A 27,808-nucleotide genomic window follows, 5' to 3' on the forward strand; every position below is an offset into this window, starting at 1 on the left:
AGCATATCCAACCATTAATTTGAATTTAGCATAAATGTTACAAATATGATTTTACTCAAACTATTTATATTGAACTCAAACTTAAAAAAATTTCTCTATATTATGTTTTTCTTAGTCATAAAATTTGAAAAAAAAATGGTTTGGGTTAAGTTAAAATCTAAAAACAGGTGTTTTTGACTCAAAAATTAAAAATAAAATTGATTTTAGAATATGCTATTTAGGGAATGATCAATTGCTAACTCATCATTTAATTGCTAACTGCAACTAATTTAAGGTTATAGGATTTTAGAAAACGTGTGGTCTACAATTTGCCACGTGTAATTTTCGTTTTTATTAATTAAATCGAAAAAGATAAAAGAAAACTCCAAATTAGGGTTTTTAATGAAAATGTCAATATAGTGTTCCGAGAATGTCAACACAATGCTTTGAGAATGTCAACACAATGCTAACTCATTGCTTATATTGACATTTTACATGTATTACATTGACATATTTTATATAGTATGTTGACATTTCTGCTGTACGAAAAAATTAAAAAATTTTGAATTTTTTTCCAAATTTTGACGTCGGAACATATGCATATAGGATATCGTTGGAATCCTTATAAAATTATCTTTAATTTGATATATGTTATATGAATTTAAAGTTTTGGGATTTCCTCTAAAAATTAGTTATAACTAATTTTGTAGTTAATTGACATTAATACCCCTATTGATATTTTTTGGAATTAATTTTATGGTCACGTTTTTTGTTGATCGTATTGACATTTCAAGGTTGATGATCTAGGCCTTTTTGAAAATCTAATGGTTATTATTTAGTTGTAGTTAGCAATTAAGTATTGTGGAGTGTTATATTGCTAACTCATAACTTAATTGCTAACTACAACTAAATAATAGCCATTAGATATTCAAATTAAGGGCTTAGATCATTAATCCCTAAATGTCAATACGATCAACGAAAAACGTCAATAAGGCCATAGGATTAATTCCAAAAAATATCAATAGGGGTATTAATGTCAATTAACTACATGTTTAGTTATAACTAACTTTTAAAAGAAATCCCAAAACTTTATATTCATATAACATATATCAAATTAAAGATAATTTCATAAGGATTCCGACGATATCATACATCCATATGTTCCGACGTCAAAATTTAAAAAAAAAAATCGAAATTTTTTAATTTTTTCGTACAAGCAGAAATGTCAACATACTATATAAAATATGTCAACATAATACATATAGAAAACAATGGGTTAACATTCTTAAAACGTTGTGTTGACATTCTCAAAGCATTGTGTTGATATTTTTGGAACACTATATTGACATTTTCATCCAAAACTCTAATTTGGAGTTTTTTTTTATCTTTTTCGATTTAATTAATAAAAGCGAAAATTACATGTGACAAATTGTAGACCACGCGTTTTCTAAAATCCTATGACTTTAAATTAGTTATAGTTAACAATTAAATGATGAGTTAGCAATTGATTACTCCCCTTAAATATTGAATTAACAATATATATATTTATCTATATATATATATTAAGTTTTAGTTTTATCACTGGAGCTAGGGATGCTCAAAATTGGACCTATAAAACAGTTAATTGTGCAAACTACAAATAGAGTCGGCGACTCGACTACCCTTTTGCGCTTCTTTTTGCACTACTATAGCTACTACAGTACCATTGAATTTAATAGTAGTAGTAATATTACACAATTTAAATAGGCTCCTAATGTTTTTTCAACTTTAATACTCCCTCTGTTTCACTATAGTTGAGGCAAAATTTTTAGGCACGGAGTCTAAGAAAAGGATATTGAGTGTGTTAAATAAATTATTAAAAAAAAATAAGAGAGAGGAAAAGGTAGAAAGAATAAAGTATAAAGTGAATAAAGTAGAGAGAATAAAGTAAGAAAGAGAAAAAAGTTACTACCTCCGTCCACCAAAATTTGTCCCATTTTGACCCGGCACGGGTTTTAAGAAATGTAATGGAAAATGAGTAGAAAAAGTTAGTGGATTGTGGGTCCTACTTTTATATATTAGTTTTATAATAAAATGTGAATAGAAATGAGTTAGTGGAATATGGGGTCCACTACCAAAAATGGTAAAAGTGAAATGAGACAAATTTTGGGGGACGGACGGAAATGGAAAAATGAGATAAATTTTGGTGGACGGAGGTTGTACTATATATGAAAATGACTCAACTATGAAGAAACTTTCCGAAATAAAAAAATGATTCAACTATAGTGAAACGGAGGGAGTACTGTCTATTACTATTATGGTCCCCGACTTAAAAAATAGAGTACTCATTTTGTTGCATCAATATATTTTTATTGATATATACTTTAGCAATTTCACACTTGTATATTTCTATTACACATAATTAGTAGTACCAGTCCAAATAAAGGGGAATGTGAACATTTCACCAATATGCTTTTTTTAGTATTAGTATATCATGTTTGTCGATTACCAATTTACCATTAGGGGGCGTTTGATTGCCCTGATAGGCCTAGATAAGGCCTAGATACATCTCTTATCTAGTTTTTGTTTGCCCTGACATGGATATCCACAAACCCGGTATACAATGAGCAACCCGCTTGCAATCAAGATACATCTCCAATAATTCTGTATATCCCTACCCAGGCTGAAGCCACTGATATACCTTATGTGAGAGATCCAAATTGTTGATACACACGCCATTCTCTAAAACACCCGTCTTCCTTGTCGTTTATTTGAGCAAGCACAATATTTGGCGGAATTAGCCGGCCGTTGGGGGTCGCCAAATCTTCCATCCGTTGCTAAGATTTCTCCGAGAACCCACCACTGCCAATATATGTTTGTCAGTTTTGTTTTAATTTTCAACATATTAAGATCGCGATTTTTGCCGGTAGATTGATTCAATTTCGTTAATTTAGTAGCATCGGCAATCTGGGCGGCTGCTCCAATCGCCTCTGTGAATTCCAATTTTCAATTGGTTCCTCATAAATGGCTAACCAGGAGGATGGTCGTAACTCGTAAGGTATGCAAACTGAACTCTATTTCATACAAAAAAAATCTAGTTTAAATTTGGTTGATTTGGACAAAAATTCAGATGTTGTTCTGTTTCTTTGGATAACTGCAATTATTTACGATGTGGTTGGGTAGATCAATTTGTGTGTTTTTGGGATTACATAGTCTACCTCTGTTGTCTGCTGTATATGCGAAATTGTGCTGAATTTCTAATGGGTTCAATATGACGAACACTTTGGCCTTACTCTTTGTGTTTCAGTTCAGTGAATTCAGAAATTGGGTTTGACTGCTTTTATATTTATTGGCTTAATTAATTCCCGTTTTGTATACACAATTGAAGTACACAGCTGTAATTTGCTTGAGTTCCATGATTTGGAACTCATGCGGATATGCTTGTCTGTATTTATTTGTGGTTTCTGATCAATTTCTTACAGAATTCTCTATGAATTTGTGTTCCTTGTATTTAAATGTATTTTTTAATTATACTTCCAGACATGTTGAGTAGAGACTTTGTAAACCAATTTTTGCTAATTATTACTTGAGGATTGTGCCTGCTACTGGACTCCTCGATGCCAATTTCCATGTCCCCATAGTGGGTATAACATATCCAGGAGGAGCATATCTAAATTACTCTTGATTGGTTTTCTTGAAAGGTTTGTTTGCTTCATTAATATTGATGTTAAATTGTTTTTCTGAGTTGCATATATGTGGCTGGATTCATCAGGGTGATGGTATGCCAAATGACTTGACAACCGTTCTGATTTTGTTAGAGGAAGTTATACGGAACTATCAAATAAACATGCTGCTTATCTCGTTTATGATCACATTGATTTGCCCACAAACACGCAAGCGTAAACGGTGAGAGCTTATTTTCAAGGTGTGTACATTTCCATTGTCCTATATTATGTTCTATATTACGAGTCACCGACTGACTCTGATGAAGTTACGTCTCCAATGCCCAGCCCATCAACTCGAGTTAGTCGGAAGCTATTTGATGGCGACATTGCATGCTTTCTCGACCTATCCACCCGGAAGTCTGCCTCCCGGGCTAACGTTGGGGGTACGGTGATTTTATCGTCGCTTAAAGGCTCCTCTTGTGCTTCATGGAGTCCGGTTCCAACGCTCATAAAACAGCCTCGTAGAGTGGACCTTTATTGGCACATCTAGAGACTTTGTATGTTCTGTTCCCTAAACGCCATCCTCACTGTGAAGCTGATGGTGTAGCTTTATGTTTTGTTATTAGGATGGTTGTATTTTGGTACTGTGGTATGTGGTTGCGGCAAACCTTTTTTTTTTATTTGTTGTTGCGCCATTTTGCATTTTCACCCAAAAATAAGTTGGGGTTTTCGAGGATAAAATTGTCATTACCAAATAAGGACGAGGACAAAATTGACATTCTGCGTTGCTATCAGTAGTTTGTGTGAGGCCAAACAAAAAACGTATAACTCATTAAGAAACCTTATCAGGGCAGCCAAAGCTCAATGTGAGATATGTCTATATCCACAATATCAAGGAAAGTCATATACAACAACCCTATCACACAAAGCCCTATCAGGGCAATCAAACGGACCCTTAGGGCACGTTTGATTGCCCTGATATGGTCAGATAAGGGGTCCTATCCAGGGTGTATCTCATCTTTAATTGTCCTGATATGCTTGCACGAGAACCCGATATTCAACCACCGATCCGGTTGCAATTAAGATACCACCCTCGTTTTTTCGTATATGCGTAACTCGGTTTTCACCTCCGATACGCTTGTATGCCATGAATCCCGATTGTCATAATTTCGTTCAGGGTTGTGTGATTGTCTAAAATACCCCTTATTCTCTGTAAATCAAATTGGGGCTAATTCTTTATCGACGCAAAAAGGAGGAACTTGTTGGGCGACGAATTTAATTGTCCGCGAATTCTGGTCACCAGCGCCCTCATTCACTCGCCGATTGGTTAGATCTAACCCTTTTATGTCGAATAATTATTCGACGAATTGCATAATTTTGCTGTCAATTTTTTTTTTGGTTGCTGGTATTTACTGGACCTAATTGACCTAATTTTCCTCTGGGCTTCAAATTTGCAGGTTGTAATTTTGGGCATTTTTTTCCAGCTTCGGTAATCAATAATCAATGGGTAACGAAGAGGATTCTTGAAAGGTATGACATTTTCGCAAGAGGTCAATGGTCCATCGATGTGAATGTTTCAAATTTACATAAGCATTGCACACTTTCATGTGCCGAATTAGATTACTGTTTAATGGGTCGTTTTTTACTTCCATATACTCAATGCCTATGTTGTGTTGAATCCCCAATATCTGTTTTGATGCATTTTGTTATGTATACCCCTTGTCCTAGTACTCACTGCATCTATATTGTGGCATTCTTCGAACGGAGTGTAGGTGTTTTTCTACATTATTTTTCAATCCATTCGATAAGTTTCCATCCCAGTGTTTAGAGTTGCCCGAATGGTGGGTCGATTTGTGTATATTCTGTTATTGAAAGTATTCATTTGGAAACTTGTTTGCGTATCCAAAGAATGACATGACCACCGTGCTTATTCTGTTAGAAGAGATTATACGGAACTACCAAATTAACTTGTTACTCGTCTCTTTTACGATTACATTAATCTGCCCGCAAAAACGCAAGCGTAAAAGTTGGGATAGATTAAATCAGTCCGTAGTCCTAGATTCTATCCCGGATCATTCGCGGTGCTGAAGATGCGATGGGGTATCCTCCGGTCAGCAAGCTTCTATCTGATAGATGTTCAAACAGGTTTGATAATCGCTTGTTTTCTTCTACATAATTACATACGAAGTCAAATGGTAGTTGATCCCGTCGAGGCTGAGTTGGGTAATGAGGCTGATATTGATGACGAAACTGACAACGAACCTTTGATGTGTGGTGATAATATCAGTAGTGTGGAACCATCGGCTTTGTGGACCAAAAAAAAAAGGATTATCTTGCAAGTGCAATGTGGGGCGACAGAAATAATGGCTAAGCTTGAGTTATGTAAACCTTTGGGTTATGTATTGTTTAGTATGGACATATTTATCTTTTCGTTGTTGGATCAGTTGTGTTCATTCAAACTACTTATTAAAGTTGTATTTTTTTTAATTGAGGATGACTAAATTTCGCCTAAGGCAGCCTCGATTAATCAAAAGGCTGATAATGAAATCTGTACTACATTATATCAAAGAATAAATGCACATAGTAAAGTGTATTATGCTATTGTAACTTAGGGATAAATAACCAAAGATTTATCCAAAGTCAGTTGTATTCATTGAAGTCATGGTTTAGCATATTTTATAGAATTATATTCCAGTTATAGAACCTGTCTATGATAGTGTGGATCAAATACAGCTACATTGGATCGTCTAATATGAATCAAGATTTACTAAAGTGGTCCAGCAAATCCATAAATAATATCATAACAACTATGAATATGAAAGTAATTTCCAAAGCAAAACAATCACTAGTAGCACCACTTACATAGACACCTACCAAACTAATATAATAACAAGCCGATCATTGAAAATTTGGTGACATATAATCACCTGAACAACACGCCGCAGCATAGATAAAACAAACCAGAAATAAGTTATATAGACGCTACAATTCCGAGCCACTGAAACGAACCCTTAAGGCCGATCAAACCACACATAAAACTATACTTCATTCCGATCAATGAGTTTGAAGTGGCACCGCACACCAACCACAAGATTGTTACATTCTTTGAAGCGTCTCCAGCCGCGTTTCACCCGTATCTTGTTGTCGTTGTGCTCGAGAGTGATGTACCAACTATCTCCGTTTACATTGAAGTAAACCAGGTCTTGAAGGGAAATCATTCGGATGTGGCGGCGCCAAAAAGCCATTGTAATCTCAAGCGTGCGATTGATGTTCGACCTATCAAGGGTAACGGTAAAGGTCGGATAGCCATCTACATCTACAACCCCTGCATCCGGAGCATAGTCTTCATCATCGGTTGAGTTGCTACCCTCCGACTCCGTTGGCACATAGTCATCTGAAGTGTCCTCATCCGGGACATCACTGTGGTCGGAGTCTCCATATCCAATGGCTTCTCAGTTTATAATGTTCCACCAACAATAAAAAAGTAGGTTCAAGTCAGCTTTAATACATGGTAACCAATCAAAAAGTTATATACGACGCAACTTGTACATCTCCGAGTCGAGGGCATTCGGTTCTCGGGTTATAGCGCTTCACATGGAAAATGCCCGCGTCGACCATAGTGAATGTAAGCACGTCATCGTGAACAATGTCGCTGATAATCCTAAAGTCGGACCACCCAGCGTGGAAATGGCAACCACTCGCGATCTTCACAAGATGAACTGGCCAACCCATCCTTCCTCTCGCCGTGATTAGACGACAGTCGAATGGGAGATCCGCTCCATGAAGAGCCACAAATTCAGGTGGGATACGCTACAAATACAATGAATAAACACTGAACTACTCAGTCTCAAACAAGTGGCATAAAAACCAAAAAACAGAACACCCCAACAATTTTCCAACTCATTCAAACTAGTATCTTCGGAAAACTTCTTCGTGAATGAAGGCAACATGAGGTAATCAATGGATCCATTGTTCGCCATGAATTAAAAGAGTTTGAAGTATTTTGTTGATAGTTCGATGAGCTTGAAAGGGTTTGCAACGCCTATTTAACACATCTGAACCACACTTGTTACTGGCTATCCGAAAAGATTTGATTAGCCACAACACTGCAACAAGGCTGCCATCTTCTTAAACACGACAAATGGGGTAGATATCGGTCATGTTAATGCAGGGGCTGAGATGGTGAACACCATACGCCATATCCTACTGAATTTTAGACGTTTCAGAAGGGCAATCAATGAGGTTGAAGCGGTTGGTTTTGGAATTATATGGGTTGTATATTCGTGGATTTTTTTTCCAAATAATGGTTCCAACTAAAAACGGTTCAATATTATACCATAATTCTCACAAGTCCAGTTGTAAATATTATATATATTATGCACCACTAACACCGATATTTTTTCCTAAAAAATCGCTATTATAATCAAACGAAAATTTAGAACTACCTAATGTATTGTAAAAAACATTTAATGGATCCCCATATAAGTTTCTAATATGGCTATATTTTGATAATAATAATGGATTTAACTGTAACTAAACGTAGGTGAATATATATTTGCAATGATTCAATTACCTATGCAAATATAATCAAATTAGATATCAAAAGTTATCTACATTTGATAGTATAAAATCATAAACAGATCATTAAATTGAATATATTTATGGGAAATCATCACTATAAAATCGCAGTTCCAATTATAAAATATAATCTTGAAACATTTCCGTAAAAATCGGCGATTTGCACATCATTAGACGCGTTGCCACGTTGTTTATAATGTAATTCATATAAATAATTCATTTTTCGAAATAGATGAAGGCTGAGTACAGATGTAACACGTGTGTATTTCCACAAAAAAAAAAGGTATGCATTAAATATATTTTCATTGTCTATGTATTTATAAATATAGCCCCATTTGTATAATAAATTTTGTTGCAACTACATCCATCAACTCTTTTCTACCATGATTACTTTTAGTTATTGTTCAAGGCCTGCTTTCAACAAGAAAATAGGCAATACAACCTAGGATTTATTAATGACTCAACCATAAATCATAAATGATATCGGATGTCAAGTATGTTACACAAATTTGTGTATAAAGTGAAACAACTACACCCTTCAAAGTTTGCATCATCCATTGTAAACTATACAAACTCTATACAAAATGAACTTCAGAATCCCTCCACAATCCATGTTCTTCTACAGAGGGAAATGGACTCAAGAAATGGATGTCATGCTTATTTCGACACTGATCACTTTGCAGAGTGGACGTCAATGGGAGGATGCCAATTTGCCCGATGAGGTGCTCCGCAATGTCCGTGCAGTGTTGAATCATCCTTTTGGGGTTGATCTAACAACCGATGATATAGCAATTCGAGTGAAGTTGTTGAAGGCTCGGTACATACGTTTCAAAAAATTTCAAAACAAACGGTGTTCAGTGGAATCCTCAAGACCGGATCGTTTCTGCCGCGGACTCGACATGGAAGGTTATTTTCCAGGTTAGTGTATTTCCAATGATTAATTCAATAAACATAACTTGAACTATATTGTAGTATTCACAATCACATCCTGATTTTGTATTTTGGATTGTCAGAATGATGCTTCGACTGTTTGCGTACTACTATCGTGTCGAACCAGATTTCAACCTTCTTGCAAGCTTCTTCGGCTTGTTCGATGTCAAGGACGAATTCCCTAAGGAGGTCATTACAATATCGGACAATTATAAGGAAGTGATATTGCTTTCTGACTCCGACGTCCCGAATGCAACCAAACGAGTCCAGTCAAATTCATCGCCACCCGACTCTGATGAAGTGACTTCACCGATGCCGGTGGCAACCACGATTGTAAGGCGGAAGCTTTTTGACGTGGACAGAACAAGTTTCCCTGAACTTGATTCATCAACTTCTCCTCTGCGCGTTAACGCCGGGAAGAGTACTATTTTCTCTTCACCCAAAGGCTCATCTTGTGCATCATGGAGTCCTTCACCTAAGTCAAATTAAGGTTCCTCAATCCTCGGCGAAGTAATGTAGTGTAACTATGAAGTAAAGTCAAATTAAGTTTGAAATATGTCTTTAAAGTAATGTAGTTAGGTTTGAAGTATGTCGTTTTAGTAATGTGTTTAAGTTTGAAGTATGTCGTTTAAGTATTGTAGTATTAACTATGGATTGTAATTCTGTTCAATGTTGTGGTTGTTTGGAATGATCATTTAGTTAACGTTATTAGAACCGATTTATTGAGTTTGTGGTTTTTAAGGTTTGAAAAATCTAAAAGTATATACTAGTGTGGAATGTAATAGGAAGATCAAAGTGGCATGGCAAAATATGGACCAAAAGATACATACAGAGGTGAGCCTACTATACATGATGGCAGGATATTCATTGCGGGGGCACTCCTGAACTAGAAAGTTGGGTTGAGATCTACGACCCGCAGAAAGGCGAGTTTGTCCGGAGGAACATGTCACACCCAACCTTGTATGACGTAACTACTTATTGTAAAAAAATTCGAAATTTAAAATAAATAATCCACACGTCAAGTAAATAAAACACACATTCTACCCTCTTCAGCCATATCTCAGCCTCTGCTGGATCAGTAGTCCCATAAAAATCAACAGCTCCCATTTTTTGGAGTTCTCTAAAATTTCTACCTTTTTGCCCCATCATTGGGCCATGTACTTCTTGTTCAACGAGCCTAGGTACTTGTTGGTTATCACCAGAGGATGCAGCAGGAACAGTTAATGAATGATGCAAGGCGGCTGATCCTTCTCTCCTCGGTGACACATGTTCATGATAATACAAATGCAAATGAAACTTATAACCAAAATGTAATCATATGATATGCCTCAATGCTATGTCCCAGCGGGATTCTATCCCCGCTCTGATACCACCTAAATATGTATATTACGCCTTGACAATAAAATATGCAATAATGCAAAATGATGCATGTTTCGGGTTAGGGATGTTACAGAACATTCCTGAGCCGTTCTATGGCTGTAGTCCCTTCTCACCGGCTGGCTTTGAGTGGAACGACAATTTGGTTATGCTGTTCTACCCTAAGCTTTACAGAGCATTCGACAAACGATCTCTCCTCTTGTACAACGTGGAAAGAGACTCCTGGGACTTCTTCGCAATAAACCTCCCCGAATCTGAACGCTATTCCTTGGAGCAGAGGAAGTGCATATATGTGGGGGGAGACATTCTATTCCTTATCGACCAAGCATCTGGTTGGTTTGTCTACAATCTCGCAGCCAAAAAAGTGGTGGCGAAGGTGGACGTGATGGTTGAGGATAAGGAATGGAGAGTGATGCGAGCTTTGTACCTCGGCAACAATGATCTTCAAAACATTAGTTGGATCTTCCACATATTCGTGGAAGAGGAGACTCAAACTAGAATTCGTTATGCCAAGGTCGAAGTTTCCAAAGCGGATTACACTGCTACAGTTCAGTTGAGCTGTCATCTGGGATTTGGTTTCTATAACGACATTTATGTGTGAGCCCCTTGTTCGTTATGATCTATATGGTTTGAATTGATTCTGGAATTTCTTTATAACTAGAATTGAAATGCTTATTTTTGTATGCAGCATTGCCGATGAAGGGAGGTGCGAAGGTGGACCCGTTGAAAGAGAAAGAAGAGGATCAGAAGTGAATGAAAGCATGAAAAAGAGGAGGATCAGTAGTGAATGAAAGCATGCTTCTTGCACATTGAAGATGATGAAGTAACCTACCGTATGTGCTTGTGTAGTTCAATTTAGTTTTGTTTTGTTTGGATTGACTAATGGTGCAATTGTTGTTTAGTAGGCATTATGTTTCTCAGTAGTTTTATGTCGTGACGGGAACATTGGATTATTATGACTCGGTTTACCATTAAGTTTCATGACCCATATATTCATCTAGTATGACCCAAAATGTAACATCCCAAAAATGACCCTAGATGAAATGTGCTATTATAATTAGAAAAATTGAGGATTTATGTTTTCAACAAATAAATTGACATCACAAATTGCAATAGTTAATATAATACTCCAAAATATACTTGGATAGAATATACTTTTCCAAACAAAAGTGCAAAATTTGTAGGACTAATTCGATTTGGTAATGATTGTTAAATTAGATACATTAACTATTTTTCATTTTGTTGAACATATTTTTCAATCATTTAAATAAAAGTGTCGATTCATTTATATAGGAGACAAAAAGTTTCCCTTAAATTGGATATATACTAGAAGATTGAAGAAAAATCTAGAACAACTATTATAATGCCATTTGTCAACTTTTTGGAGAGGAATACATGCAATATAATATTAAGTGAGGCCATTTAATTAGCATAGAGGGGGAGATATGTCATCTCTATCACAAAAAGGGGGAGCTCTCTGTCTACCAAATACCATCGGTCTCTCTTTGTCTCTTTAAGTCACCATGTGTACTTCAAGCTCTACCCCATTTCGGTCATATTAAACCGTTCAATTGCAAGTTCGTTGGTATTAATTTGAGGTATCTCGTTAACTTTAGTCTATTTTTGTAGTATGGACATTCATATATCACTAAGTTTCATATCCTCCAATTTTAGCATTTATGCTAGATACTCAAAGGTGGTTTTAATCCATACTCTTTTGATGAATATGTAATCCAGAAGGAATTTTAAGCATGTTTTGAGTACTAATTCCAAAGTATAACTTTCCAAAGGGATGAACATAAATAGACTAAAGTTGGGTTGGGGATACACGTATTTTTATGATTTAAATTGACTATAGAAAGTATGCTTTAGAATATGTATGTATGGATATAATAGTTAAAATTTGGTTAGTCCATTTCAGAGTACATGATGAACATTTTACAAGAGAATTCAATATAATAAGCATATTTTTATGAATGAATTACTAGTTAAATTTATATAGTATGTACAAACAAAATGTAAAGCAAATTACGATATGTTTAGAAATATGAATGTACTCTGTATGGAGTATGATGGATGGACTTTTTCTTGATGATTTGGTTGCATGTGTATTATAAGTAAATGGTAGAACCCAAATATTGGTTGTCAATGAGGCTTGGTATAAGTGAATATAAGTGACAGTTAGATTTGATAAGTTCAACAATTTATAAGGTTATGTAATAATCAATCAAATAAACCCCGCTATCATCAACATTGTCTGTCGTTCTCCAACTCATGTTCAACCTCTGAATAGGTGCGTTGATTACTGATTTGCATTGATTGTGACAAACAATCATTGCTAAATACTTACAAAAGAACGTCCTCCGTAAATGTGAGGGGTTTAAATCAATAAACTACAACCCAAGTTTCATAATAATGTGAAGGCATAATATTAGTAGGCAAAGGACCACAAAGAGTCTTTAATATGCATCTCTAGCAAAATACTACAGTTGGGTCGATGCATATACAAGCTGCTTGTATATATGCTTCGCCAACTACATTACATAATAACTTAACTACATAGTTCTCTCATTTGAAACACAATGAGGTAGTAATAAGCAAAAAGGAAACAACTAATTTATGCAAGACGATACACAAAAGACCAGTAACCACATCGTCATATCGTTCAAGCATAAAGCTTTTCATCGGATTCCAATAGATCAAGCCCCGAAACAGATCAAGAAGTTCCGGTTCTTTAACAAGCTTCTTTGAAATGTAGAATTGCATTTTGAGAGATAAGCCAAGAGTACCTCTGAGTTGATCAAAAACCTCTGACCTCTTGTTGCTCAGATCGAACTCATAACCAATCCTATTGGAAATCTCTTTCAAACGCTCCTTTGTGTCGGTGTGTATCTGCCCCATGAGAGTTAGAACTCCATCTATCTTGTCTTCTACTTTTTGCTTCTTGATCATAGTCTTGGTCACCTTTTTCCCTGCCTTTGAACCTGATCCAGAAGCAGCACCGACCGCATTTCTTGACCTCCCCACGGCCCCTACTCCAGGGCCGACATCAACACTAGCAGCACGTCCAGGCACTCCTCCTTCGGTGGGAGATTGGCTCTCATCGATCATCTCAGGAAGGACCCCTTCTGGGAAGACCATATTAGGAAATAGATCTTCTAAAGTCATGGTATGCGATGTATCACCCTCGGCTGGAACCGCATCTTTATTCCCGTAAATGGTCCCCACAGCAGCACCAACGTCTACACGACGTTCACCATCAGCACGGTCGTTACCAAAAACCTCCTTCCAACTTTCCACTGAGGCCACGATTTGTTTCGCATATACTTGGCATGTCTGTCCTTCTATACGCAAACATTCACCACAAACATTTCAACAAGTACTCCCGCATATATAAATGTAACTAACTTAGTAAATGATATTAAATAAAGTCGTGATGTAACTCATATTAAGACAACTGTGTAATTGCACCCTAACCAAACAGTAAACCGCATTGCAATGAAGATCAGTTCGCAACATTGTGTTGAATAACAGGTAGCATACCTTACAAAAGAGCGCCCATTACTCATCATCATATTCAATTCGGTAGGTACCATCCGAATTGAAGCCAATGCCGTTGTGGTTAAGCATCATCTTAAGTGATCCGTAATGCCTCTTCCAAGAAGTTATTTTCGAGTAGATGTGCGGGTGTGGCTATATATCGGTGTTTGGAAATTCATTCTTTATAGCCTCCTTCGCCCGAACAAGGTAACCATTGCGGAATCCGTTGTCGGCCTTCCATCCGTTAGCGGTCAAGTCTTTCAACGTTGCCATTAGGATCTCTTCTTCACGGACCGACCATATGCATCTTGACCTCTCAGATTTCGCGTTCCTGTTAGGGGCCAAATCATTGCTACCTAACATTAAAAAAATACACCATTTATCTGATTTTATAGTATATTCTTTTGGATTTCCAGTAGAGGAAGAACTACAGAAAACAAATATGGTATTACCCTATGGGCTTCCTTCATCGTCGCTACCTTCAAATTGTTGTGAGGCCATATCAATCAAGCTGTAGATGAAATCGAGACAGATAATGCATTACGAACCGTAGCAACACAGGGCACCAACAATAGATCTCTAAACCTCACAAATTGAAATTTATGATGTATATGTCAACAAATGGAGCATCGGATCCGTCATAAATGAAATTAATGTTCAATCTTTCATCAAAGCAGTCCACAATCACAAAGCAACCAACAACAACAAACATCGCTAAACATTGCTTCACATAATGGTGCTATAAATAAGTAAACACCTGGCGTGGCCGCAGTGCCGTTTGGGAATGGATTTGTCCGGAATCGCCTTGCTTACACCAACTAGCCTTCGGTCCAGAAGACTAAAATGTGTGGATGACTAAAATAGAATTGAATGGCGGGGAAATAAAATTTTGGGCGGCATTTTCTGAATTTGGTAGGGATGAATTAGGTATACAAGGACAAACTTGGAAATATTAAAATGCAGTGAGGACAAATAAGTCAAACAGTCTTCTTATCATGAGTTTCCATATGGCAAAACAAAAAGAGTATAAGCTATCTCGTAAACTATATAAGGGCAATCAAACGTCGAACAGAGATAACATATCTTATTAACTATCAGCCATATCACACAAAACCTGATATGACTACCCTATCTCATCTTGCCCTATCAGTGCAATAAAGCGTGCCCTTAGTCTAGTAGTAGAGTATACTGAGTTTTAATATAAAATTAACATATAAATGTTAAAAAATATTGGAATATTATTAGTTAAATCTGAACGAATAGAAAGGGAGAAAGAGTAGGGAATAGAGATAAGGTGAGTAATCATTAAGAGGTGTTAATGCTTATCCTACATCAATTATTTTACAAGTGAATAAAGAATTATAAGACAACTTAGCATAAATACTTGTATATACTCCCTCCGTCCACATGTTTTTCGTACTTTTCAATTTTGGCTTGTCACGATCTATTTACATTATTTCTATTTTAAGTAAGAATTATGGTACTATTAATAGAGTTAATTAAGAGCTCTCTTATTAAGTGATCTTTCATTACATTTGTAATAGAAATTTAATTACACAGAAAAATCAATCTCAAATTTACGACCTATTAGAATACCGCCATTTGGATTGTTGATTCATCGAAGAGCAATTTGAGATAACCTAGATTGTTGGGCTATTTGTGCACATGTGATGAACTTTGGTCTCCGTAACAACTCTCCATGCATAGGAGATAGTGGTCGCCACCCCTTGCTATAGTCGAGCAATATTGTCTTACGAGAAGCATAATGCCCATGTCATGTAAGCTACATAGATATGCATACATCCAAACTATATATAATTTGTGTTTTTTATGAAAACATTCCAACAATGAAAAGTTTCTCTAATAAAATTGCAGTCTAATCATCATTCCCTGTCCATAAAGAAATTATATTGATTCATTGATGTTCATAAATATATCCATAAGAGATAAGATTTGATCATCATATCCTTTTCTTATAAGCGTGGGTGTGACGTTGTTTAATACTAGTACACATATAACTACTTCATCCGTTCTACAGTGATAGAGGCTAGGCCTATCAAATCGGGTATCCGCGGATATCCGATCCAAAAATTTCGGGTACCCAATCCCGAATTTCTCAAAATGTAATACCCGATACCCGATCTGAAAATTATTTCGGGTATCCAGTCCCAATTTTGGGTTTTTATTTATTTTTTTAATTATATTTTTAAGAAAACTAACTACAAACTTCTAGAAATACAACATGTAGTTAGAATTTTGATACAAACTTGAAGTAGTTCGAAGTTAAGAGAAAAAAAAAACTACGAAAATTTAATTATTTAATTTTTAAAATAATAGAATAAATAAATAATTTATTAAATTTTAAAATAAAATAAGAAAATCGGGTAATTCGGATAATTTGGGTATACCCGATCGGGGATCGGGTATACCCGATACCCAATAATCCAAAAATCCTATATCCAAACCCGATCCCGAAACCTGAAAAATCGAATATCGGATATCCAATTACCCGATATTTCGGGTTTGGATATCGGGTATCCAATATCCATTTTGACAACCCTAATAGAGACATTTCATTTTCTGCACTCTGTTTTGAAAAAATGATACTCCCTCCGTCCATAAACAATAGATCACTTTGTGTTTGACACGAGTTTTAATGTAGAATTGGTAAAGTAAGAGAGAAGGGAAATAAGTAAGAGAGAAAGAGATAAAGTAAGTGAGAAGTAGTGTTAGTGGAATGATGTGTAGTATTATATATTATTTGTTGAAAATTTTCTACAAATAACTGTGATCTATTTTTTGTGGACGACCAAAAATGTAAATTGATCTATTGTTTGTGGACGGATGGAGTATTAAATAGTTGAGGGAACATCTTTTTTGGTTCACGAACTTTGTCAAAGTATCATTTTAGGTCCTGTGAACTTTGAAAATATCATTTGAGGTCCATCAACTATGGGTTAATATCATTTGAAGTACTTTTTTACTATTTCTAAGTTTTTTCTGGACGAAAATACCCTCAATACCTTAAAGGGTATATATTCTTAATAAACTTATCATATACTCATATTTTTTATAAATATCTTTACAATATATTTTTAACGAATTTTCTAAATATAATTTGACCTTCAATATTATCACTTAGTTTTGTGACATGCAAGTAAAATTGCTTCTTCAATTTTTTATATTAAAGAATTTAAAAATTGAATAAAGAACTTTCTTTAATAATAAAAAATTAAATAAGGATATTTTCTTGCATGTCACAAAATTAAGTGTTAATATTGAATGTTCAATAAAGAAATTTTCTTTAATAATAAAAAATTAAATTAGGATATTTTCTTGCATGTCACAAAATTAAGTTATAATATTGAAGGTCAAATTATATTTAGAAAATTCATCAAAAATATATAGTAAAGATATTTATAAAAAAATATGAATATATGATAAGTTTATTAAAAATATATACTCTTAAAGATATTGAGGGAAATTTCGTTCAGAAAAACTTGAAAATAGTAAAAAAGTACTTCAAATGATATTAACTCATAGTACTTGATGGACCTCAAATGATATTTTCAAAGTTCGCCGACCTAAAATGATACTTTGGCAAAGTTCGTGGACCAAAAAAGATGTCCCTCTAAATAGTTAAAGTGAAGATAGAGTAAAGTAAGAGAGAAAATAATGTAGAGAAAAGTATTATTTATAATATTCTCTCTTATTTTATTTTTTCTCCACTTTAATTATTTATAATTATTTTTTCAAAATGAGTGTGCAAAATGAAATGTATCTGTTAACTGTAGAACGGAAGGAGTTTGAATCAGTTAATAATAAATTATTCAAACGTACTGAAATATAACTTGAGAATGGAGTCTTATTCGCGATCGCAATCAGTAGCTATTGCATTTTTGTCAATGAATAAAGTAAATTGACAGCTAGACCCTATAGGCCACGAGATTAATCTTCACCATCTTTCAATTATTTGACCTTGACGAAACAAAAATTAGTACTGCATGAATTATTAAATTTGGTGGTGGGCCCCCATCTAACTATGTGTGGTTCTGGAGACATTGGAAAATCCAGCCAACCAATAACGTTTCGTTATTTGATCCGCGGTGGGACACCGTTATCTACAGACACTACATTTCATTTTATTTTATTTGTAAATTTAAGAGTATATTGGGTTCCACTATTAAAGGACTTTATGTGCTATGGCCGCTACAAGGCTACAAGATCTTATAAATAAAATGAAATAGTAACTGAATACACGTACATAACCCCCCGTCTCAAGATAAGTGACCTATTTTTTCTGGGCACGGAATTTAAGGAATGATATTTAAATAAGTTAAAGTGAAGAGAATAAAGTATGAGAGAGAGAAAAGTAGAGGAGAAAAGAGAGAATAAAATAGGTGGAGAATAAAGTAAGAGAGATGACTTTTTGCTAAAAATGGAAATAGATCACTTATAGTGGGACACTCCAAAAAGAAATACAAGTCACTTATCTTGGAACGGAGGGAGTAATAAAGAAGCGAAAGAGGGAAAAAAAACATTATCCATTCTATGAGATGCAAAATATATGGAAATGAGAGGTCCCCAAAAGATGGAATTTTACGATTTATAGATCTGCAGTTGGATAATTATCCAATATATGCACCAGGGGCGTAGCCACCTTATGGGAACATGGGACAATTGTCCCTCCTCATCCACTCATTTCCTTATATATTTTTACATGGAATTTTGATTATATACCTTAATCACACTAAACGCCCCTTTTTAAATACATAAATTTTTTCTATTGAGTATATTTTTGCCCCTTCTCAAAGAAAATCTTGGCTCCGCCCCTGATATGCACTCATAATTCACTCAAAATATACAATTGACTGAAACATTAGAAATTAACTTATGATATACATATAATGTTAGAAGAAAGATTATGGTAAATGATAAAAAGAAAATCGACAAACACAACTTTCAGAGGATTAAACATTTTTATATTGATTCATATAAGCAGTAGTATAAAAAATTCAACAATATTATAGAAATAAAAAAGAGAAACTTTTGAACTTGGTAAGAGTTTAAGCCTTGATGTAGATTTTTATTGAGTTATCTTAAAACCTAGGGTTTGATTTATCATTCCTCTTAGGTTGTATTGTACAGTAATACTAATTATTTTGCTGGCAATAAGGCAAGTCTATAAATAGTTACTGTATATCTACATTGTTATTTGTATTATTCCATAGATTTAGTATAGCTTTTGCAGACATAGATGCAAAAAGAATGCATTTAAATCTGCGAATAAAGTACAATTTATATTTATACAAAAATAGGAAATGGAAAACGTCAGTACAAAATCGAGAACAAGTAACCTTACAATATTTACCCACGACGACGACGTATTACTCGTCATCATCGTCAAATGTTAGAGCCCAAAATTCGATTAAACCCTAGGCAAGATCATTGGATCTCACTAGAAGCTCGGAACGACGCCGTACGCCGCAGCGTCGCCGCCGAGGAGCGGCTCCACCTCCAGCTCAGACCGCTTCGCAAATCTCCCCTTAATTCTCGGCCTCGTCTCCGCGTACGCCTTCCTCGACGCGTATCGAATCGTCTTCTCGAACTTTCTGTTCTTCCTCTTCTCTCTGTACCTCAGCACCCTCGCCTCCCTATCCATTCCCAGCACCGCCACCGCCGCCGCGCCCTCGCTCTTCCCCAAGCTCTCCGCCGCATCCGGCACCACCCCCACCTCCATCGACGACGACGACACCTGTAATTAGCAATTTCAAAAATCAATTGTGCATCCACCGAATTAGGGTTTATCAAATCGAAAGAGGGGAAAAGGAGCATACGCTTTGGCTGATCGATTGCGAGGTGAAATTGTACATGAATGGCTTGGGCACCGCGTAATCCATTTCGAAAGTGGGGAATCCGTCCACGACGGTGCCCGGTACGTATTGACCCGATTCGTTCTGCACCGGCACGACTCCGTCGGAGGAGTAATGCTTCTGCTCATCGATTTGGTGAAATTGCGGCTTCTGATCGCCCGATTTGAGATCGAGATCGAGATAGGGATCGATATCGGTGAAGAGGTACTCGGCGGACATGTATTCGGGCGACCCGGATTGGTCCTCGGCTTTGGAATTCGGGTCGGGTAGGAGCCAGGAGGCGGCCTCGGCCTCCTCCTCGGAGCACTCTGCGGAGGGAGGGGACTTTGCGATTGCGTCGTAGAAGGGGACGAAGGGGACGCGCTCGTGGCGGCGGGCGAGGGGGTTGGCGGAGTGGATGTCGCGGTCGCAGGTGGGGCAGAGGGCGGCGGCGTCGGCCTTGCAGGTGAAGGCGGCCGGCGCCTGCTCGCAGACCTCGCAGATCCAGACGCGGCCGTGGCGCGACGCCAGCTTGTTGGCGGCGTGGATCTTGGCGTCGCACGCGCCGCAGAGGAAGGCCGAGTCGGCGCGGCAGAAGACGGCGGCGGGAGACGCCTTGCAGGAGTCGCAGAGCTTCGCGGTTATGCTCCAGCTTTCCGCGCCCATTTTTTTCTCTTCTCAGTTTGATTCAGTGTGTGTTTGTGTGTGTTTCTTCTCTCTCTCTATCTCTTTTCTGTGCAGATGAAGAGAGAATTGCAAACTGTTTTGGGAGCTTGATGGAGTTTATATGAGTGCAGTGTAACAGTGGGATCTCCGAAGTGTTTGTAAAAGGAGCTGAATGGGTAGAGATGATCTAGGATTCAGCCAATGAGGGGACGACATATGGGTGATTCTTAGCCAGATAAAAAAGTTGAATTCATTTTGTAGGAATTATGGGATTTTGCTGTTTAGACAGGGGTAGTGTGGGGTCCATACAGATGCGTGTGGGATTTTGCGAGCTGAAACTTGAGACATTTTGATTTACTCATTTTTTCTCTAATTATTGTGATAAATTATTTATTGATTTTTTTAGTTGATTATTATTTAGATTGAAGCAAAAAGTTTTGAGTAAAGAAAATGAAAATATATCAATTTTTTTAGTCTCAGATTGCTAATTTGAAGCATTCAAATATTAGGCTGATACTAGATAATGATTTGACAGTTCCATTTACTTTGCCGGTAAAAAAAAAAAAAAGATACTTCCTCCGTTTTAGTTACATTGGATCAAAACTTTTGACAAGGAAATTAAGAAATACTAGTATTGAATGAATTAAATGAAAATAAAGTAAAGTTAAGAGAGAGGAGAAATAAAAAAGAGGAAAATGGACGATGTAATAAAATAATAGTGATTAAATATTTTGTTTGTTTATTAAACATGACTCAATTTTATTGAGACTTCCCAAAAATGAATTGTGACTCAATTTAGTTGGGACGAATTAAGTTCGTTTCATTTTTGGTAAAACAATTGATCATTTTTTTCTTTATCCTGCCTATTTTATTTTAAATAATAATTCTTCAAGACTTCAAATTATTTCTCTTTAATTTACTAATTTACACTAAATCTAGTAATATGCACTGTGAATTATTGGACGAGGGTAGTAGTATTAACAATATACGGTTCAGATCTGCCCAAACCCACGGACCGGATGCAGCTAGAGCCAGCCGAGTAAGGCAAGTTGAACAATTATTCTCTATATCAGGATGGGGCTTGAAACTGACAGCTATAACTGAGATTATGGAACCCACGAAAAAAATTGGGGACCATATTATATAAAATGAAAAATATTGCAAAGTAGAAATTAGTATTAGTTGAATTGGTGTAAATTGATAGATGGCTTTTGTGGGAGTGTTAGGGCCATTTTACAAACTTGGCAACTCATTATTATTGACATTCATTTTCATGCTGATCACCCTCACCTTTCCTGCAACTAAAAGTTAAAATGGAAAAACTTGCTCTACTTCCAATTTGTCATATTTTAGATGATCAATGCTAAATCTTGTTAAAACTCTTGATTTTTGTACTTGTTAAAAAAAGTGTCTTATCACTAAGTTTTTTTTTATTTTATTATTATTATTATTATTATTATTATTATTTTATTTAGTTAATTTATGATCACTAAGTTGTCTCTCTGTAGTCTGTAGTCTCTAGTTTCAATTTGCTTGGCTTGGCTTAATCTTTTACTACTTTGTTTAATAACTTCAAGATTTGATTTCAGTCTCTCACTCTCACTCCTAGATTTTTGTTTTAATTGTCTTAAATTTATCAATTTTTGGATTTTTTTTGGAGGATAGATTTTGATTTATAAATTTACTTGAATAATAAATTAACGAAATAATATAGGAATATGAGTATCTCTCTTTGTTACTACTATTTATTTATTTATTTATTTTATTTTATAGTTGTTCTGAAAGATTACATTTTGTCCTTTTAGCCTCAGCTTGACGTATGCTTCCTTTTTTTATTAAAAGTTCAAAATCATCCTATATTCAAAATTAGCAGCTTCACACTGCACAATTAGATTTAGGTGGCTGACCCGACAAATAATTCAACATTGTTTCTGGTGGGTTTGAGATTTTGGTCAAGAGAAACTTAACGATATTAAGTTGATTATAATTGAATACACATTTACTATGACTTTTGATCAAATCTTTCTTATAATTTTTTTGGGAGCTATAAATCAAAAAATTGATGGTCGTATCCTATAATTATCCAAAAGAACCTTTACTAGGGAGAGTTAAAAGTGCTCTTACATTACAAAACCACTTTTTATTCCAACCTTGAAATTACATTGATCTTATTTTGTAATATCACCATTTAAGGATTTAGTTGAGAAATTACTCTTTGCAGTCTTCATTAATTGTCCATTTTGGACCGATGTAAGTTTTAAGAAATTGTTTGATTTTGTTAAAAAAAATTAAAAGGAAAAAGTGTGGAATGAAATTTATACTTTTATAAGTTAATGAAATATGAGACTTACTTGTCAAACATAATAAAAGTGAAATAAGACAATTAACAGGGATTGGACGAAAATGACAATGAAAAAATTGATCCCCGGATTGGACGAAAATGACAAAATGAAAAAATTAGTGGGGACCAGAGTGAGTAATCTGTATGAGCAAAATTTGCTCACGAGATTGAAATTGCACTGAACAAAATTCAGAATTGCTTTTACAGTAATGAAATGAGAGCGTAGGTGTCAGTCAATAATGCTTTTGTTCACATGAGTTATGTGTTTATAAAATGGGATAACTTTTAAATTTGTAGTTATATGGATGCATAAGATAAGATACTAAAAAAGGACAGCCTAATTAGTAATACTGCCTTAATTTTGATCTGTTCTGATTTGTTCAATTTTTTAGGGCTGAGCAACCCTTTATAGTTTCTACTGGACTGTGTAACCATACATTAGGCCCAATTAATACTTTTCTTTTCAAATCCAAGGGCCCAATTAATTTAGTACATCCTGGTTTTACAATTTAAGTTCTAAATCATATTCCAAGAGTTTAGACCTTTTACTCAAAACGCTAGTTCACGAGTAAAAATTCCATATTCTTTCCATACTAAGTTGGCATAGTGACTTGGTGTACCTCACCAATAATTTCTTGACAAATGGAAATTAAAAACACCCACATGTCACATCAATTAAACACAAATTCAATAAAACTAATTGCATAAAATAGACACCCATTAATTATAGAATGTGGCATTATATTAGGCTTGCAATATACTGCTCCTACAATATATGTACACTAGGGCTGACAAATTTTGACACGACACGATAACACGACACGAACCGGTACGAAATTAATGGGTTTGGGTCAGAGCTTATTGGGTTCGTGTCCTTATCGGGTCAACCCATTAAGGACACGAAAATTTCGTGTCGTGTTCGTGTCGGGTTCGTGTTATCCGTTAACAATGCGTGTTCCTGTCGTGTTCGTGTTATCCGTTAACAAATACTCCCTCCGTTCACGAATAAGAGTCCCGTTTTTCCATTTTAGTCCGTCCACGAATAATAGTCCCGGTTCATAATTACCATAAATGATAAAGAGACCCCACATTCCACTAACTCATTCCTCTCACATATCATTTAAAACTAATATATACAAGTGGGACCCCTATTCCACTAACTTTCTTCCACCCACTTTTCTTAACATTTCTTAAAACCCGCACCATTTAGAAATGAGACTATTAATCGTGGACGGAGGGAGTAATATTTTAATATTATTAATTCTTATTATTTTCATTTTTCAATAATTATTAAATGACTCTTACAATCTCATTTTTCAATACGTGTTGTTATCGTGTCGTATTGACCCGAAGTGATTCGTGTCGTTAATGGGTTCGTGTCGTGTTCGTGTCTGAGGGTAGCGGGTCGTGTTCGTGTTCATGTTTGAGGTTTCTTACCGGGCCGTGTTCGTGTTTGTTGTTATCGTGTTCGTGTCGTTATCGTGTCGACACGATAACGACCCGACACACACGATTTGCCAGCCCTACTGTTAAATATGGAATACGTTTATATACTTCTTAATGTAATAATATTTCACCTAAAAAAAGTAATCATATTACATTATTTTTCATGTAAAAAAATTACTCCTATATTACAACTCTTTGATAGTATTTAAGATTTTATTAGTGAGACCATTTATTCTTATTTTATACTATTTATACATAATACAAAAATTTTATACAAAAAAAAATTATGACTATGACTTATATATTTTGTTAGAATACTAAGTAATCAATTATGTTTTTAATATTTTCTTATTAACATGTAAAAAGTTAAGAAGTATATTGCTAAGTTATTATCATGTAAAAAGTAAGATATATTAAGAGTATGATAACAAATTATAAGCTATAGTCATAATTTTTTTTTGTCTAAACATTTCGTATATATAAATATAAACAAAGAAAAAAGTCTCACCAATAAAATCTCAAATTAGTACACTATCAAGGAATAATTTTATTTTCTTCATGTGAAAAGTATAGTTATATGATAACTTTTTTATATGTAAAATATTACTCCTATTATATTAAGAGATCAATATACATATATATTATAGTAGTATATTGAACCCCTATTATATGAATGCAAGCTATATTTAATAGTAGTAATATAATGCCACCTTCCATAATTAATGGATGTCTATTTTGTACAATTAGTTTTATTGAATTTGTGTTTAATTGATGTGGCATGTGGGTTTTTTTATTTCCATTTGTCATGAAATTATTGGTGAGATATACCAAGTCACTATGCCAACTTGGTATGGAAGGATCGTGGAATTTTTACTCCTATTTTGTGCAATTAGTTTTATTGAATTTGTGTTTAATTGATGTGACATGTGAGTTTTTTTATTTCCATTTGTCATGAAATTATTGGTGAGATATACCAAGTCACTATGCCAACTTGGTATGGAAGGATCATGGAATTTTTACTTCTAGTTCAGTACAAAATGAATTTCATTTTTCACTAATAATATATCAATTATTTTTCTCTCTATCTTTTATTTTACTAATCTTACATTAAAACATGTGTTGCACTATTTTTCGTTATATATCAAACTTCATTTACTTTTTTTAGTACATATATACCAAACCGTATCTCGTTTTTAAATGAAAAATAAAGTAATTCTAAAGATAGTGTGATCGTGAACATAAACCTGAGACATTTATCACTAAGCACTAACTGCAACATTGCCAACACACATCACAAAAATAAGAAACGATTTTTGTACAAAATATATGAGTACAAGCTTAAATGTTATTCAGGCTCTACTTGTAAGAGGAATTTTAGGCAAACAAGAAACAATTTTTTTTAGAAGTAATATATAAAAACTTATGCGTGTACAGTGTAGTCACACTTTAAATAAAGTAGTACTCCTACTACTATATAATGAGTTTTTGTATCTTTCTGTAACTAAAATTCGAATTTTAAACTGTATTTCACCAAATAAAGTAAGTAGCATAAATATCCATCACATTCTTATCTCATTAAATTAGAGGGTAGAGCGAGAGTCACGAGGAGCTCGGCAAAAAAGGATGCATTCTGTTGGACTAAAGACAATTTAGAGGTAGGAATTTAGAGTATCAATTTCTCACTATGATTTCAATAGATTTGATTCAAATCTAACTTTTTAAAACATGATTTATGCATTTTTGTGTTGCATAGTTCACACCGACGAACACACATAAAAGTAAGGATCGGTTTTAGCCCTTATAACATCATCGAAATTTTGATATTCTGTGTGAATCGTTGTGAAAAAGTATTTCATGAAGTTATATGACATCGGATCGCCGCGGCTTATGGCTATTAGTAGCTATGTAGAGTAGATCATATACAAGCCAATCACATTGCACCACCTCAATTTCATACTTGCATCCCAACAAATTAAGCCAATCACGTCACAAACCACTCATGTCTCCCACACTACTCTCACCAAATTAATCATCTAAATTAATTTCATATCATTATTTCTCAAAAGAGGTAATCATTCTACATTTTAGATATTTCGGTTTAGTGGAATAATAATTGTGCTAGCAAAACTAAGTCATTGAGTAGTTAAAGGTTATGAATTCAAATACAAAAGAAAGGCTCAAATCAATTTCCTCACAGATAGCGAAAAGGAAAAAAAAGGTTTATGAGATGTGTTGATTTTTGATAAATAAGCATCTTGAAACTCGAAATACATGTGAAAAAATGAGCCAACTAAAGTAAAAAACATAATTTGAACCTTTTATTAATTTCCAGCTCAAAAGCAAACAATAATATAAAGCAACACTCCAATGCATGCTGATGTATATTTGGGCCCACCACCTTTCTCCGACCACACTCACGCCGCCGGTATAGCCAAATCCGGCAACTCCATTATATCTAAACACAAATTAATTACTAATATATGCATTTCTATGTGTAATGGCACCATTAATTAAGAAAAAGGAAGCCCATTAATTAAGAATATATACTTTGATCATTTTCTTAGTGTTATCCTCCTCACCAGCACAAACCTTAGTGCTTGATGACAACTTCATTTTTTATGCACCACTTGCAAAGACAACATTAATGATTTCATCTTGTCACCAATTATACTTATGTACTTGCAACTTCTTTACTTATCCTAAAAAATAAATAATCAATGTTTCCAAACTGAGTTCTCATCTCATTAGAAAAAAAATTTACATTTCCTTGGCTCACAAAATTGAGCAAGTGCCTTGCTCAAAACAAGCAAAAGAAATTTAAAAAAAAAGATCAAAATTGATCACAAACCCTAATAGTAATACTAATTTTCATCAACTCAAATTTGATTGGCTCAACTCTCCATTTTCTAGTGCATTTTCACCATCTTTCTTCACTTTTTCTCCTTCTCCTTCTTCTTCTTTGTTGTCAACCTTTTGATCATCATCAAATGAAGCATTTCTACTGCAAACAGGCGTGGCGAGATAAGTTGGCTTAGCATCGCCGGCCATGATCACGAGAAACTTCTCTTCGAAAACCGGGAGGGCCTTCTCGGCCGCGGCGGCGTCGCCTTTCGCGCTCTCCACGTCTCCGTCCCGGGCTTCTTCGGCGGTGGAGAGCTTCCAGTAGGAGCAGGCGAGGATGAGGAGGGCGAAGGCGATGAGGCCGAGCATCGCGGCCAGGCCCCCGAAGAGGTACGGGACCGGGGAGTGCCACGGAGAGCGCTGGAAGGTGGCCGGCGGGGAGAAGGTTGTTTTTGCGGCGGCGGTGGCGGAGGCCTCGGCGGCGGTCATTTTGGTTGTGGAGTGGAATAAGTTGTTGTTTCTCATTCTCTTTGGTTGTTTTGGAAGTGGAATATTAATTGAGGTGATTTGAGGAGAGAAAATTGAGTGTTTTTTTTTTTTGTGTTTGAGAAAAG

The 27,808-nt window shown here is 35.3% G+C and overlaps 2 protein-coding genes, 2 long non-coding RNA genes and 1 pseudogene across 8 annotated transcripts; 2 read left to right on the forward strand and 3 right to left on the reverse strand.

Annotated features, from left to right (window-relative positions):
* The first annotated feature begins 2,418 nt into the window (after window positions 1-2,418).
* On the forward strand, window positions 2,419-4,303 carry LOC125213021 (uncharacterized). 5 transcript variants are annotated; one of them, XR_016136759.1, is made up of 3 exons: window positions 2,465-3,016; window positions 3,731-3,883; window positions 3,969-4,303. It is a non-coding gene; the product is annotated as an uncharacterized LOC125213021 (long non-coding RNA). The 5 variants fall into 5 exon arrangements; XR_016136757.1 differs by having other exon boundaries at window positions 2,465-2,836; window positions 2,913-3,016; window positions 3,731-4,303; XR_016136756.1 differs by having other exon boundaries at window positions 2,471-2,836; window positions 2,916-3,016; window positions 3,731-4,303.
* Window positions 4,304-9,780: 5,477 nt separating this feature from the next.
* Window positions 9,781-11,299, forward strand: LOC148929980 (uncharacterized). Its single transcript, XM_089068980.1, has 5 exons — window positions 9,781-9,787; window positions 9,874-9,890; window positions 9,991-10,074; window positions 10,588-11,105; window positions 11,197-11,299. Exons 1-5 carry the CDS (start codon window positions 9,781-9,783, stop codon window positions 11,297-11,299), a joined length of 729 nt encoding a protein of 242 aa, XP_088925106.1.
* Window positions 11,300-13,858: 2,559 nt separating this feature from the next.
* LOC148929981 (uncharacterized) lies at window positions 13,859-14,934 on the reverse strand. The gene is made up of 3 exons (XR_016136825.1): window positions 14,806-14,934; window positions 14,501-14,559; window positions 13,859-14,404 (listed from the first exon to the last, which is right to left on the reverse strand). It is a non-coding gene; the product is annotated as an uncharacterized LOC148929981 (long non-coding RNA).
* A 4,395-nt stretch (window positions 14,935-19,329) lies between these two features.
* On the reverse strand, window positions 19,330-20,698 carry LOC125215653 (zinc finger protein CONSTANS-LIKE 3-like). Its single transcript, XM_048117135.2, has 2 exons — window positions 19,886-20,698; window positions 19,330-19,803 (listed from the first exon to the last, which is right to left on the reverse strand). The coding sequence occupies exons 1-2, from the start codon at window positions 20,564-20,566 to the stop codon at window positions 19,507-19,509; spliced, it is 978 nt and encodes a 325-aa protein (XP_047973092.1). The 5' UTR covers window positions 20,567-20,698; the 3' UTR covers window positions 19,330-19,506.
* A 6,373-nt stretch (window positions 20,699-27,071) lies between these two features.
* On the reverse strand, window positions 27,072-27,808 carry LOC125215500 (protein GLUTAMINE DUMPER 5 pseudogene; annotated as a pseudogene).

This window comes from Salvia hispanica, chromosome 3 (assembly GCF_029641045.1).
Source record: "Salvia hispanica isolate PSC_SH4W2 chromosome 3, Shi_PSC_v1, whole genome shotgun sequence".
NCBI lineage: Eukaryota > Viridiplantae > Streptophyta > Magnoliopsida > Lamiales > Lamiaceae > Salvia > Salvia hispanica.

Bases quoted from the DNA above. Each gene is read 5' to 3' on its own strand.
- LOC148929980 (XM_089068980.1), top strand. The intron at 10,075-10,587 runs ATGTCACACCCA...ATGTTACAGAAC, and splicing joins GCGAGTTTGTCCGGAGGAAC to ATTCCTGAGCCGTTCTATGG. The intron at 11,106-11,196 runs GTGAGCCCCTTG...TTTTGTATGCAG, and splicing joins TTCTATAACGACATTTATGT to CATTGCCGATGAAGGGAGGT.
- LOC125215653 (XM_048117135.2), bottom strand. From the start codon at position 20,566: ATGGGCGCGGAAAGCTGGAGCATAACCGCGAAGCTCTGCGACTCCTGC. The intron at 19,804-19,885 runs GTATGCTCCTTT...TGCTAATTACAG, and splicing joins CGCAATCGATCAGCCAAAGC to GTGTCGTCGTCGTCGATGGA.